Genomic DNA, 16,477 nt, shown 5'->3' with positions numbered 1-16,477 from the left:
ATAAAATTCAATTTATTAAATTGACTGAAAGTCCAATTTTTGCAATACAAGTAGATGAATCCACAGATATTTCAAACCTTGCTCAACTTGTATATGTCAGATACTGTTACGAGTAGATATTTTGGAGGATTTTACATTTTGCAAAGCTTTATTAAAAGTAGAACGATTTTTGATGTTATAAATATTTTATTTCAAACAAATAATCTAATGTGGAACAACTGTGTTGCGATTTGTACTAATGGTTCGGCTGCATTAACAGGAGAAAATAAAGATTTAAAAGGCAAAGTAAAGGAAATCGCTCCAAATATAGTTTTTAATCATTGCATTATACATAGGGAAGCATTAGTAGTGAAGGAAATGCAAAGGATTTGCACAAAGTTTTGAAAAATGCAATAACTGTGATAAACTTTATTAAAAGTAGGAGCTTAAATAGCAGCCTTTTCGCTAGACTTTGTAATGAAATGAGATCCGCTTATGAAATGCTTCTTTTATAAATGAAAGTGAGGTGATTGTCCAGTGGTAAAGTATTGCGACTTTTTTTTTTTACCTCAAACATGAAGTTTTAGTGTTTTTATCGCATAAAAATCAGAACCTTGCTCAATTGTTTACAAATCAAAAATGCTTGGGAAAACTTAGTTACCTTTTTGACATATTTGAAAAACTTAATGATTTAAATTTAAGTTTTCAATGACAAGGAACAAATATATTAATACCCACTAATAAAATAGAAGCTTTCAAAAAGAAGCTTAATCTTTGGAAAACTGAATTTGAGTGTAATAATACCGAAATTTTCCCATGTTTTTCTGATTTTGTTAATAGCAATAATATTGACATTTTACAATTTACGGACATCATTGCCACCCACCTAACAATGTTAATTAAGAATTTTAACAAACGATTTAATGGAACTCCAGAAAAAAAGTTGTATTGCATTGCATTCATGATCCCTTTGCTTTTTAAATTTCTTCATGTCCCAAAATTACCATTCAGCAAAAGGAAGGTCTTATCGACTGTCTTCTGATGAAGAATTACATGCTCATTTCAAGACTACAACTTGTGAAAAATTTTGGCTTCTCTTTGAAATGAGTATCCAGAATTATCAAAAATGGCGATACAAACATTGCTATTTTTTGGGCCTCCATATTTACATGAGGTTTTTTTCTCAAAATTAGCACCTGTAAAAATAAAACAGTGTTCCAGATGATGACAATGGTAGTAGTAATTTCAAATATTGCACCAAATATGAATCAAATATTATTGGTTATCCAGGCTCATCCTTCTCATTTGTTTTGTTTTGTTTTGTAATTGTTAATTTTTTTATTGTTTTGTAATCTTAGTTGAAGAATAAGAATATGATTTGTTATTTTTGCTATATTCAAATAAAATATTAAACAATTATTTTAACATGTAAATTAAAAGGAAACAATTTTTTATTCCTTTTCAGTACTTGAATAAAATTTTCTACCACATAATTTATAAAATGCCATTTTCTTCTCTAAAAATCTGGCCATCCTACTTCAGGGTTTACATGAGGGATCACATCAATTTTATATATAATAAAGGGAGTCGCAAGCGAAATAAGTTTCCGCACCACTGGTTTAGGCAGACTGGCTTGCCTTAATTTGGAATTTATTAATTGATGTGGAAGTGAAATAAATTTAAATTAGATGCAGCTAAACAAACCAAACAAAAATTTTGCTATTATTTAGATGACATAAAATTGTCTTCATGACAATGGTTAATCTTTTGCATTTGCTTTGTTTCTATGAAAAGCTTTATACATAAGTTTACATAAATATTTAGATACATAAAATATATTTTAGTGTGATGAATATGAACTTGTGCTTAGTAAATAAAGAATGCAGTGTAATTTTTTTTTTTTTTTTTTATAAAAAAGAAATTGAACTAAAGGTGAGACACCAAGAATTTTTTATTCATTTCAAATACAAATACAGTGTTCCCTCACAGTATACTTTATAAATTCTACGTACAGTATAAATGTAAACCACTGAAGTATAATTCATTGTCTACATTCTCAGATGAAACCTATTTCATAATTCATTAAATAAGAATCAATAGAGAAAAAAAAAGTTCAATTAAAATAGTTACTGGTGTCTAGTAACTATTAATTTTCTTTCTATTAAGGAATGACAACAATTTGAGATTTGAACCTATCATTAAAAGTTGGAGAAAGATATAGAAAATAATGTGTATCTATATATATATTTGTTTGTTCAGTAATTTAATAACTACTTTAATTTAGTGACCCACATATATTGTTAATATGGATCATGCTATTCTTTTCACTATTTCCCTCTTTGGCAGAGCACAGATTAATACACTGACTTCAGTAGTGTATTACTAACCTCATTGACTTAGATAAATTATTCTACATCACCATACTGACACTGCTTTGACATGTTTCTATTTCCATGTGAGTTTATTCTTTTCTATGGGCAGTTGATGAAAGATATGAGGTCACAAAGCAGTATTCATAAAACATCTACCCGTGTTCTTTGTGTGTAAAGTACGCAGTGACAGCTTCTCGATACTGCAGAAATATTTGTATATGTCAAAGTCTCTTAGTGTATGAAATCATGAATTGGATATTTGTTTTGATGGGCAGGGAGAACAGGAAAATGTAAATGCTATAGGGACTTACTGCAGATTAACTCAGGGTGCATATGCTAAGACTTAAAATGAAATTAATAGGCCAATTTTTGGATACCCTGCCATAGTCACACCATTTTTATTCGATGTTATCCTGAAATCAGTATATTAAAGGCATCTGCAAAAAAAAGTAATAGTGAAGCCACTTCAGAGATGCATAGTGAATGACTTGAACTTCATATCTAAACATCTACAATTGTTAATAGGTATTTATAATACCTGTAATTAGAGAGTAGAATGAGATTTAACATTTCTTTAAAAACTGCATTATTACTGACCTAATTAGTGCTTTAAATTTTGTCAACATTAATTGTTGATATGATTGAGCTTAACTTTATATGCTAAGAAAATGATTGTTTGTGTGAAATATTAAATGATGCATAGCACTAACAGAAATACTGCACAATTCTAATGGATTATTTATAAAAGGTTCTTATTTGATGATTATGCTAATCATAGGTTATCATAGATGTAATATGGATACCTGAGAAATATTTATGAAAATTATTATCACAAAACTTAAGAAACCCACATAAATTATCACTGAATTAAATATTCAAAGAAGGTAAATCAGAATCTGGCTATATTCCATTCTTGTTATAAATAAATTTGTGGCTAACTGAACTGATAATGTTACAGAAGAATTTTATATTTTGTTAAAATTCATTTAAAATTTAGTCAAAATCTAAATGTTTTGTTGATAATTATTTGAAAAACAATTGTCTTTTTCCTTGTTTTGAGATTAAATATATAGGTAGTAAGTTGGTGTTGGCACTTGTTTTATAAAGACCTACCATATATAGATATAATAGTTGTATTTGTTTTTAATTCTAGCTAGCTTCTTATAGCATGAGGACTAATGGAACAGATAGTGAAAATACAGTGGCATGTAGTGGTAATTAGCTACATTTACTCTGTGAAAGCCTACCATGTACGTACTAGACACCTACAGGAACTGTGAGAGATAAATCAAAATATCCATCATAGTAGGCTTTTCTAGGGTGTTTGCACTGCAGTGCTTTAATATAAAAAGGTGGGTGGGTTGGGGACTAGATTAGGTGCAAAGTTTTCCAAAGATTTGTTTCCTAGCTACTGCCTTATTGCCACTATTACACTTTGGTTTGGGACTGTGATAATAGACAGACAGAGAGACAGACAGAAGAGGAAATAGAGCTAGGGAAGGGGGGCAGAAAGACAGTGAGAGAATTTAGATGTGTTTTGTGTGGGTAGTGTACATATATGCAAGAGTTATGTCGGCAGTGAACTGCACACTTATGCACAATTACTGTAAAAATTAATGGACGTTTAACATCACCCATGAAGGGATTTAATGAATGAATACTATCTAACAAGTAACCCGTGGAATGTTCCGAGCAATATATATGTATATACTGACGCTCAAGTGATATATTAAAAGGTCATTCGGAACCACATTTTAATGAAAGCACCTATTCTTCACACTCTGATATTGACTGGACTCAGCTCACACACCAACATCTGAAGTGACATGATGCCCTGGAGTGTAGAGATGTGATGGCTTATATCAGTATGGACTCTTTTTTTTTTTTTTCTTTTTTTTTCTTTCTTTAAATATCTTAAGTTAAAGAATTTTGTATTTGAATGCATTTCTAAAATGGAATGTATTTAACTACTACTGGAATGTACATAGAATTTCAGTTTGTTAAATCTGGAATGTTAAATTTCTCACTTAAATATATGGTGACAAATCATTTATTCTAACAGTAGTAACAACTTAATAAATATATTGCACACCTCAAAATGATTTTTGAATTTTGACATTTAACTTACATATAATAGTGAATGATGATAATTATTACCATTATTATCAAATAATAGCATATAATTAGCATGTTAAATATAATTTAATAATACTGAATAATGCGGTTTTATTAAAGTAAATTTATTTCAAGTCATGGGAAAACTTATTTTAGAGTCGCATGTTTTTTCCCAACACAGCTTATCAAGAAGGGTAGGGGGGAGAGAGAGAGATATGTTTTCACTTAGCTATCTAAAGCTTACATGGTTCTAAAAGTGAATAATTTATCGTTCCCTCAATAAAAGAGTATATATAGGTGTAGAAGTAAAAACTGACAGAAAAAAGGCAGCAAACTTTGATTTTTTCACATTATTAAGAAACAACATATCACAGTCATTAGATTGCCATAAATAGTTTCAAAAACAAAGATTATTTAACACACTAGAAATAACCTGTGACAAATATAAAAACTGCAGACTTGGAAGAATAATTATTATATAACTGCACACTTTATATGTATATATAAATACCAATAAAAAACAGCAAACTGTTCAGGTTTTAAAAACAATTTCACAACAAAAAGATTAAATATTGATTTTGTGCTTATCTTTTAATATAATATATATATTTATAATTATCCATTTCTAAAGACTATAAATATAACAAACAGTTCAAACTATACATACTGAATCCTTTACAGATATGACAGAAAAAAAAATTTAATGTAATCCTGTTTTGCTTATGACAAATTGAAATTTACATCTAATTTAATTTATTACTCTTAGTAATTACTAGTAAATAGGAATGAATATTTGGGCAAACTTCGTTGTTTGCTGTTCAAAATTGAGGTCATAGTTGATAGTTTTGTACAGTTTATTTAAAACACTTCCATTCCAGTCAGGCATATATATATATGAAAACAAAATTTATTTTAACTTTGGCTATGGTATCACTGGAATGGCTGTTATGGAATGTGGTATGATATGAGGTGAGCTAAAGAGAATGAAAGAGAGGAAGGTCAGAAGACAGAGACAGAAAGAGAGAGAGAGAGAGAGAGCTGTCCAACATTCTTCAACTAGCATACATAGCTCTTCACTGAACCAGTCATGGGAGGTGGATTTCTTTAGCTGTCTGTGCATGTTTTACAACAGTGATGCTGATAGTGTGACAGCCGACACATTTGAAGGGTCTTTGCTAAACCACAGTAGCTGGAATCATCTGTACATTCAGCTTCTGAAATATGAAGAAAATTAAACATTACTTTTTTCATAGATATTTTAATGGTATGGTGTTGTGCAATAACTAAATAATAACGAAACCAGTAACAAGACATACACACACACCATTACAACAGGAAATACATTGGTTTATTCCCCTTAATCAGGTTCAATAGAGAAACAAAACTGATCAAGTTTAGGAAGGTTATTCTCATAAATAAAAAATTATTTTCACTAAAACAAGGATAATTACAAAGAATCTTACCTAGTCCCTTTATTCTAGATATCATTTATTAACATAAGAGAACAACACTATATAATAACAGCATAGTTTGACTTTGAGCATTCTATAAGTTTCATCAGAACACCAGTGTCTCAAGCTTGGAGAAGACAAGCTCTCATAGGCAATATCTTCAATAATCAGAAAGCTGCTAAACTAGAACCCTTCTGCAACTGTGTAAACACTTTAGAACAAAACTTTAAAATAATCAAACTTCAACAAGCCTTTTTATAAGCTTGCTTCTAACATAAGCTTTTTTTTTATAAGCATTAGATCTCACTTCCATATGAGAAAACTTTTTCCGTAAATTTCTATATCTTCCAAATAAATAAACTTACCTACCTTTATCTTCATACTTTTTATATGCAATGATTGTGTGTGAAATACTTTATTTACAAATTATATTTTGCCTTTATTGTGTGCACTTAGCAATGCTTCCAAAGAAACAAATACATTTTACCTGGCCTCTTCAGCAGAAAAATAACTACACTAACTCTAATTTAAAGGCTGCACAAACAGTATAATTCATGCTATAATCTTCATGTCTCTCACATAAACCAAGTTACAATTTTCATATCACAATTAACTAATTTTTAATAGCCAAATCTCAGCAGAACTCCTTCAAGAAAAGGAAATTTTAAAATTTTTCTCTCCATATGTTCCATTTTAAGCATCTGCATGTGAATGCACTGCTGCATCAGCAGTAATCAAATGTATGTCTCTCTCTCACGTGCACATACACTGTGCTCTCTTTAAAAATTACAGCTGTGAATTACAGGCTCCGAAAAAGCGAAGTGTTTGCCATTCAATTTACCTAATTGTTATTTTATATTTTACTTTATATGTAGTTTTATAGTTCTAGTTACACTGGTTATTTTTATTTTTAATTTAGATAAAGAGTTTTTGTAGATTACTACTTAATATACATAAAACTGCTGTTTCGTTCGAATCTTGCAGCCATTGTTTTTGTACAGGGTGTCTCAAAAATATTGATACAAACGTTTAGGGGAGGTAGGTAACATCTAAAGGAATGTGAATTGCATAGGAACCCATAACCGGAAACGTCACGGGAAAGTAGTAGCAGAGGCACAAGAAGCAGAAATGACACAAGACAGTAATTAGTGTCAAACATTTATATGACATAATATTAACAATAGAGTATGCATTGCATATGGATGCATTGCATGATGTTACAACAGATGCTTGAAGGTTCCACCATGAGACGCGATGCATGCGTGACACCGACACAGCATGGATTGGCGGACACGGTCGAACACACCTGGAGTTTCTTTGACAGTAGCAGCAGTGCAGATGAGTCTCACCCCGAGATCCATTTCCGTCTCCACAGGCGATTCATACACGATAGATTTGAGGGCCCCCCCCCACAGAAAGAAATCAAGGCTCGATAAATCAGGTGAGCGTGGGGGGCCAGGCAACAGGCCCACCACGGCCAACCCATCGACGCCCAAAATGCCTGTTCAAATGGTCATGAACACACCTTCCATAATGGGCAGGCGCCCCGTCATGTTGAAACCAAATATTGCATCTCACATTTGCTGGAACATCGTGAAGTAACCCTGGTAGAACTTGTTCAAGAAAGATCCGATATTTAGGGGAGTTTATGCAGGATGGTAACAGGTATGAGCCGACTAAGCAGTCACCGACCATACCTGCCCACACATTTATTGCGAAGCTATGTTATGCCGCATGGGAGCGCACACATGAGCATTGTGCTGATTGAATAAGCCTTCCAGAGTGAAATAAGTCTCATCCGTGAACAAAGCATTGGAAAATTCAAGTCTTGAACACTTTCTTTGAGAAACCACTGCGCAAAAGCCACACGTGCAGGATGATCTTGGGGGAGCAGTAACTGAACCCTTTGGAGATGAAAGGGGTGTAAGGAATCGTCATGCCAGACATGCTGTACACTGCAACGAGACACTCCTAAAGCAGAGGCAATGGCATGTGTGCTGGTAGTAGGATTATTCTGGACGGCATTCAACACACTTTCTTCCATGGCGGGAGTTCGCGTCGAACGTGGTCTGCCCGCACTACTCCTGTTACCTCTAAATGACCCATAATTGCACAAATTTTGATGCACATGCGCAAACAAACTGTGGCCCGGTACATGTCTGTCTGGGAAGCTTTCTCCATAAATTCATTGAGAGGCTCGTCCATTGCCCTCTGCTAATCTATACACTAGGTGCATGTCTGCCAGCTCACAGTACATATATCGATGCATGCTCTTCGTGCGTCGACTACTGCTTGAATGAGTAAACCAGAAATTTTCCATCTCGCGAACTGATGAACAGCGTCGTGTACCGACTTAGGGTGACGTTTCCGGTTATGGGTTCCTATGCGATTCACATTCCTTTAGATGATACCTACCTCCCCTAAATATTTGTACCAATATTTTTGAGACACCCTGTATAGAGTGGTAGGAAATTCAAATTTTTAATTGTGGTAGCTAGGTAGCTCTAACTTAAAATTATATAGCGTAATATGCATCGCTGCATTTAGGATTCTATTAGATAGTGTAGTATTGACAATTAATTAATTAAATTTATTGATCTTATTAATTTAAAATATCATTCCCCAGACTAGAGCAGCAAAGCAATGGGCACAAAGTGGCAGGAGTGCTGGGACTCGGGGGAGAACTGAGGGGGCAATTCTCCAATGCATCACAGCCTAAAAAAATGTGCAACTTGTGAAATTTTTGCCAAACTATCTGGAACAGAACATGATCTAGCCAAGGGGGATGTCTTTCTGTGTGCCAGGTGCAGAGCGTGTCTAGAAATTAGGCGTAAACTCAGTGTTCTAATGGGCATCTATGAGAGCTTGAGGTGTAGGGTAGATGCCCTCGAAGAAATTAATATGAGGGGATCGTCAAGCTCTCAGCTGCCCAACTCAACACCAGAGCTCACTCCTGGGCATCGGGCAACACAGCGGCAATCTCCAAGGCAGAATGTGTTGGTCCTACAGGAGTTAGTTATTGTTGGTGACTATTGTTAGGGAGATGGGTAATATATTGTGTAAAAAGGATAGATGGAATAGGATCAGGGTATGTCTGCCAGGAGCAAAAGTTGATGACATTGTAAAGCATATATCATCTTTTAAGGGCACAAAAGGGGATATTGTTGTACATGTTGGCACCAGTGACATTAAGAGTAGATGATCTGCAGATTTACTTAACAAGTACAGGTCAATGTTGCAAAAGAGTCGTGAGCTAGGGTTAAATTTGAAAGTGTCTGCAAGTCTGTTCAGACACGATAGGAGGGAGTACATGATGAGAGTCTTGTCAATCAATTCAGCCCTGAAGGGAATGTGCAAGACTCAAGGGGTAGAATTTTTTTCAGCGTGGTCTGTGCTTGTTAACAGGAGAGACTGCTTCTACAGGGATGGGATACACTTAAATAGAAAGGGTGCAAGAATATTTGCTGATGCTATCAAGGTAGTATTAGATGGGTCGGAAAACTGCTAGATTGGAGGGGGATTCACAGATTAAAAGGTTAAAAGTAGCTGCAGGCAGAGGTGAAGGTGATTCTTTCACTACTTCTATTAGAATAAGCAGTGGCCTGGAGTGAGGGTTGCTGGGGGTTTCAGGGACTAATGGCAGTCATCGTGAAACAGGTGGGTATATGGGATGTGTTAGGGTAACTAAGAATAAGAATAAGTGCATGTATACCAATGCTAGAAGTATAGTAAATAAATTTGATGAATTTGCTCCAGTTTGTACAGTAGTCTTCCATGCGCAACAGTATCAAAAGCTTTCCTGAAATCCAAGTATATATCAAAATAATTTTTTGCATCCAGTTCCTTTGTAACCACATCATAATATCCTATCAAATTTGTCAGACAAGACTTTCCCTTAACAAACCCATGCTGTGTCTGAATTATTGCAGCAGTCTTGTCTAGATGATCCTGCAATGCTTCTTTAACCAGTGACTCCATTATTTTACGCGGAACAGAAATTAAACTAACTGGTCTATAATTACTCGTGTTACAGTTTGAGCCCCCTTCGTGAATTGGGGATACATTTGCACATCTCTAGACCGTGAGTCCAAGGATGCTCTCATAATTATGGGTAAGGGTTTGCTTACTTCCTTTGCCGCCTCCTTTAATATAACTGGATAGATCCCATCCACCCCAGGTGCCTTCCTTATGTTTAACTTCAACAATTTCTCCTCCACTTTGCTCTCAGTTATTACAAAATCATTAAGCACCCTGCTACAATTTGATAACCTTCTGGCATTTTCAAACCTTAATAACTCCTCATGTGTGAATGTAGATGCAAAATACTCATTCAGTTTGTTTGTTATCTGAGCAGGATCATCAACAGTCGAACGATCAATATTAAGTGGACCAATCAGATTCATCCCCTTCCTTTTAGAGTTTATATAAGTAAAGAAATCCTTGCTGTTTTTCTTATCATCCTTTGCTAAAGATGTCTCATAATCTGCCTTTGCCTGCCTTGCCTCCTTTGTGACTTGATTACAGACTAGCTTATATCTGCCATAGGTTTCTGTGTCGCCTGATAATTTATATGCATCCCATGCATTTTTCTTCTCTGTCATGAGTCTTATTAGTTCATTTGATAACCATTTAGGCCTAAACCTTGAACAATATTTCTTAATAGGTATGAAACTTTTATTAACTTCCACAATTAATTCCTTGAATGCTTCCCACTTAGAATTTGCTCTTGGTAACACCATCAGTTGATCCCACTGTACAGAATTTAAAAACTGTCTGAGACCACTGTACTCACCTTTACGGAAGCAAAAACCCTTTCCTTTACCCCTGATGGTAATTATATCTTTAAGTAAATCCCACATCAGTACACTGTGATAACTGCCACCTAGTGGTTCCTTTATCTTCAAATTATTAATACACGAATGATCACTGCTGGTTACCAGATCAAGAGTACTACCCTCTCTGGTTGCCTCTCGAACATGCTGCTGCAGAAAACAATCATCCAATAAATCCACAAAAGTCTTATAGCATGCGAGTGACCAACTCACAAGTTCCAGTCAATATCTGGGAAGTTAAAATCCCCCATTATAAGACATTCTGATTTACTAGCCCACTCTGTTTCTCTTGCAATTGTTCATTGTACTCATTCGAGTCATTAGGCCTATAACACACTCCTACTCTATTTTTGCTTTCGCAGTGCTTATGTCACACCAAACTGACTCAACAGTGCCCTATTCATCTGTATGAACTTGATGCACAATTTAAGTTGCTACAATAGATAAAAGGATGGTTGAGTGGGAGAAGACAGAGGATTGAAATCAATGGGTGCTGCTCTTCGTGGACTAATGTTATTAGTGGAGTCCCACAGGGTTCGGTGTCGGGTACACTGTTGTTTTGTATATTTATCAATGATATTAATGAAGGTATATCAGGCTTAGTGTTGAAGTTTGCAGATGATGCAAAGGCTGGCAGGATTATTAATGACTAATGGCAGTGTACTACTGCAACAGGATCTAGAAAATTTGGGCAGATGGGCTGAGAAGTGGCAACTGAAGTTTAACCTTGACAAATACATATGGGTAGAAGTAACCCCAGAGAAATGTACCAAATGTGTGGTATTACACTTAAGGTGGTAGAAAATGAAAAAGACCTGGAAGTAATTGTGCAGTCAGATATGAAGTTTTCTGAGCAATGCAAACAGGCTACCAGGGCAGGTTATGAGGTTTTGTCAATGATATACAGAAATTTTGCTAGCAGGGAAAAGGAGGTGATTGTTCCTCTGTATAAGGCAATGGTCAGGCCATGCCTTGAGTACATTTTAGGAAGGATGTATATTTGCTTGAGCGTGTACAGAGAAGGGCAACAAGATTGGTGAGGGGAATGAAGGGATCCTCTTACCAAGAGAGGCTTAAGTTCTGCAAACTGCAACGGCTGGAGACCAGGCACCTGCACTGTGATCTGATTGAGGTGTATAAGGGCCTTGAACGGGTTGAGCATGCTGAATTCTGAAGGGATTCTTCTGCTTGTTCAGATTACGAACCTAAGGGGGCATAATTCAAATTAAGGAAAGACAGGTGTAGAATAGATGTGCGGACATTGGCCTTTAGCCAGCGGGTGGTTAATTGCTGGAACACACTTCCATCTGTCGTTGTGGAAGTTGATAGGTTAAATAAATTTAAGGAGGAACTGGACAAACATTTAGAGGGAATGGTTGTGTAAATTTTTTTTTTTGGCTGATGCTGCATAAGCTCATACACTTGCTTTCTTGCATCACATGCCACTACTACTACTCAGTTTAACACAGTTTAAAAGTTTTCTTAAACTGAGTTTAAGCAAATTTTTAAGCTAAGAAAGAAGAGAGTGCATTTTCTTTAGATTACAAGTATGCAATAAATTCTTAAGTGCAAAAATGTCACACTTCATCTACCAAAGTAAGTACAAATAACAATCTTTCTTAAACTTTAACTATAACAATTCTGCCAGTAAAAATTTTTGATGTTATCAATTTCATTTAACTAGTAATGTTTCATTATTACTTTAACACGCTTACTCAATATTTAAACAATATCAAGACATGAGGGATGCATTTCTTCTACAATATTGACTTATCCTACAATAATGTATTTTTTAGCAATAGTAATGTATGATAAATATATAGAAAATTTCAGTGTAACTTTTCTCTCTAGTAGGGGGGGATTAATTTATTTTTAGAACATACAAATGATGCAGATAGCTTCATTACATAATGCATTAATTATTATTAATTTGGAAGAAATATTCTGATAGTGAATTGTTTTGAACTAACTATACATGTTCTCATTACTGGTTTTGTTTCACAGTAGCCACTTGCAAGGGGTTTAGATATTGTCTGTGTTAATATATAAGTGAACTTAATTACTGCCTGTAATGATGTTCCTGCTGTAATGGTATCAATGATCATACCTCTTATGAAATTTTTGATGTCACTGATGGTTTACTTTTATTGACTCCACCGAGTTGTTTGTTGTTGTTGTTATAGGCTTGTCACACCACATAACTAAGTATATCACAGGCTATTTTATTTACTATAGCACGAGGCAGTGTGGATATCTGGAACACTGACTTCTTTAATAAATTGGTAGAGCAGTATAATTCATTACTAAATACTAATATAGTTAGAGGCCTGTGTGCTCTGGATTCATTATGGTGAGATATTATGTAGCACAGAGTGAAAAGAAAGACAAAATAAATGACAAGTTTAATATTAAATTGTCATTTATGAAAGCTATTTGTACTGTATGTATTTAATATATGTGTTTTACAATTTAATATTAAACTTGTACATTTATTTATTGTGTCTTCCTTTTTGCTCTGTGCTACGTAATAACTCACCATAAATACTAATGGCCAAATCAAATATTACCAGAAGACATCTAGTAATATTTAACTTTGCCTTCAAATATCATTGATAACGGTTACAGACCCCTGAATAAATTAATTCTTGTTCAGTAATTATAGTATGGAGCTATATAAGCCAGCTTTAATTTGATTGCTTGTACATATTGCTGCAAATTCTTTGCAACATAATTTTATTTATTTCAAATGGGATATTGATTGCTCAATGTAAACAGCACAATCTTCAATTGCTAGTGATTAAAACATTTTGGTCTCATAAATTACATTTTTACTCCTGGCCCTGCAAGAGTTTGCACCATTCCTGATTGGATAAAGATAACTTTCAACTTGTAATTTTATTAATGTTTACAAATGAATAATTTTGTACTATATATAACTTATAAAATACCGGAACACTATTACTGTATCCCCTAATCAAACGTTGCTGAAACAGAGGCACTGTGTAACATGCATATATAGATTGTATGTTCACTGGATGATTTACATGTTGTGTGAGCTGAACAACCCTAACCTTTTACTTGAGACTGTCAACCTTACAGTTTATTGAAGAGGCCACAGAAATTCCTTCCATCTTTAACAGGACTTAAACCTAAGCCTCTTCAAACAAGTGACATGGTGAAACTACTATACTAGTGAGGATTGCAACATATTTATGACACAAATTACATGGAATTTTATCTGTGTATGTGCTACCAGTGGAAACTGTTTTATGTGTTGGTTAGTTTTCATTTTACAATATATGTATAATATAATAATAAGGAATAAGTATTCCAAGAAAAGAGCAAAAAAAAGCAGATAAATAGAATAATTATAATATAACATTGAAACTTGTGTTTTTAATAATAAGCAATCCATTTTGAGTGCATCCATCAAAAACCAAAACATGATAATCACTTACTCACTCAGAGAGCATGGTGACCCTTTACAAGGCCTCATCACAGATGGTCGGGGCTGATCACGACAAGCATTCCCTGCTGGCTTTTTGGTTCCATACCAAACACACTGCAAGATACGACTCTGGAATCCATGTCCAGAGCATACAGCAGTGCACTGAAAAAAAAAAAAGTGTAAAATTATTTTAAAAAATAACTTTTTACTTTAGAATGGTGAGGCTGTTATGTTAGCATTGTTTATTCATTGTAGAAGATGTACACTTCATTCATCTAAAGATGAACTTTTGAAGGTTGTACTGTGAGAATAGATTTGTCCTTTCTGGAACAGTGAAGAGGAAGGTACTGGTACTACATTAGCATTAATAAAGCATATGATGCAAGAATATGATGCTTATACAGCATCAGCCAAAAAAAAAAAAAAAAAAACCCTTCCCATTTCACCCATCCATTCACTCCAAATATTTGTCTAGTTCTGCCTTGAATTTATTTAAGCTGTCAACTTCCACATTGACAGATGGAAGTTAGTTCCAGCTAGCTAAAGACAAATTTCTGCATCATCTATTCTACAACTGTCTTTTCTCAATTTGAATTTATGTCCCCTCAGGAGATTAATCCAGGCAAGAGAAAGAATCCCATCAGCATTGAACTTGCTCAAACTATTCAAGGCTTTATACACCTCAATCAGATCACCTTACAGGTGCCTAACCCCCAGACACTGCTATTTGCAGAATGTAAGAGCAACCCTTTGATCCTCTCAACTATCTCTTTGCCCTTCTCTGTACTCATGCCATCAGCTCTACATCCTTCCTAAAATGAGGCCTCCAGACCTGTATACAGTACTAAAGGTGGGATTTGACCATTGCCTTATACAAGGGGATAATTACCTCCTTATCCCTACTAACCTAGAAAAATTCCTGTATATCATTGACAAGACACCATGAGTAACACTTGCAGCCTGTCTGTACTGCTCAGAAAACTTCATATCTGACTGCACAATTACCCCTAGGTCTTTTTCATTCTCCACTATGCTGACTGTAGTTCCACACAGTTGATATGTTACTATGGGGGTTACTGCTACCCACCTGCAATACTTTACATTTGTCAATGTTAAACTTCAGTTGCCACCTCTCAACCCATCTGCTCAATTTCTCTAGATCCTGTTGCCAACCTTCGTATCATCTGCAGACTTGGACATTAAGCCTGATATACCTTCATCAGTACCATTAATAAATACAGAAAAGAACAATGGGCCTAACACTGAACCCTGGGGGCACCACTAATAACATTAGTCCACAAAGAGCAGTGTCCATCAATTACCAATCTCTGTCTTCTCCCACTCAACCACCCCTTTATCCATAGCAGAAATTTGCCCTTAATGCCATATTGCTCCAATTTGTACAGTACTCTTCCATGTGCAACAGTATTAAAAGCTTTCCTGAAATCCAAGTATATGATGTCGAAATTATTTTTTGCATCCAGTTCCTCTGTGACCACATTATAGTATTCAATCAAATTGACCAGACAAGATTTCCCATGCCGTGTCTAAATGGCATCTGGTCTAGATGATCCTGCAGTGCTTCTTTAGCCAGTGACTCCATTATTTTCCTCAGAACAGAAGTTAAACTAGTAGGTCTGTAATTACTTATGCCACCCTTCTTTGATTCTCTTTTTTTTTTTTTAATTGGGGATACATTTTAAACATCTCCAGTTCATTGGGACCTCCCCTGAATTCAAGAAAGGTCTCAGTTATGGCTAAGGGTTTGCTTACTTCCTCTGCTGCCTTCTTTAATATAACTGGATAGATTCCATCCACCCCAGGTGCTTTCCTTATGTTTAACTTCAACAATTTCTCCTCCACTGTGCTATCATTTATTACAAAATCATTTAAATCCCAGCCAGAATTCAATAAACTTTTGGCATTTCATCAACAGTCGAACCATCAATATCAAGTGGATCAATCTGATTTATCCCCTTCCTTCTAGAGTTTACATAAGAAAAGAATTCTTTGCATCTTTTGCCAAGGATTTCTTGTAAACTGCCTCCACCTGTCTAACCTCCTTTGTTACGATTACAGACCAGCTTATATCTACCATAGGCTTCTGTGTCAGATGATAGTTTATATGTATCCCATGCATTTTTTTTCTCTGCCATGAGTCTCATTAGTTCATCTGACTTTCATTTAATCCTAAACCTTGAACAATATTTCTTAGTTGGTATGAAAGTCTAGTAGCTTCCAAGATTAATCATTTGAATGCTTCCCATTTAGAATTTGCTG

At 34.8% G+C, this 16,477-nt stretch overlaps 1 protein-coding gene across 2 annotated transcripts in view; it reads right to left on the bottom strand.

Annotated features, from left to right (window-relative positions):
• Positions 1 to 5,300: 5,300 nt before the first annotated feature.
• The window catches only part of nolo (ADAMTS-like no long nerve cord), a 192,637-nt gene continuing 181,460 nt past the window's right edge, over positions 5,301 to 16,477 (bottom strand). Inside the window, exons 18-19 of one of the 2 annotated variants that reach the window (XM_090383741.1) lie at positions 14,212 to 14,359; positions 5,301 to 5,680 (exon numbers count right to left, since the gene is read on the bottom strand). In XM_090383741.1, the coding sequence (XP_090239867.1) occupies positions 5,571 to 5,680; positions 14,212 to 14,359 (258 nt within the window). In that variant the 3' untranslated portion in view covers positions 5,301 to 5,570. Of the gene's footprint in view, positions 5,681 to 14,207; positions 14,360 to 16,477 lie in introns of both variants that reach the window. The other variant, XM_090383742.1, reaches the window with a different exon arrangement.

The sequence above is a fragment of the Mastigoproctus giganteus genome, chromosome 10 (assembly GCF_048544385.1).
Source record: "Mastigoproctus giganteus isolate SK-2022 chromosome 10, ASM4854438v1, whole genome shotgun sequence".
NCBI classification, from domain to species: Eukaryota; Metazoa; Arthropoda; class Arachnida; order Uropygi; family Thelyphonidae; genus Mastigoproctus; species Mastigoproctus giganteus.
Note: the sequence above shows the minus strand (reverse complement) of the source record. Positions and strands in the feature narration are given on the sequence as shown.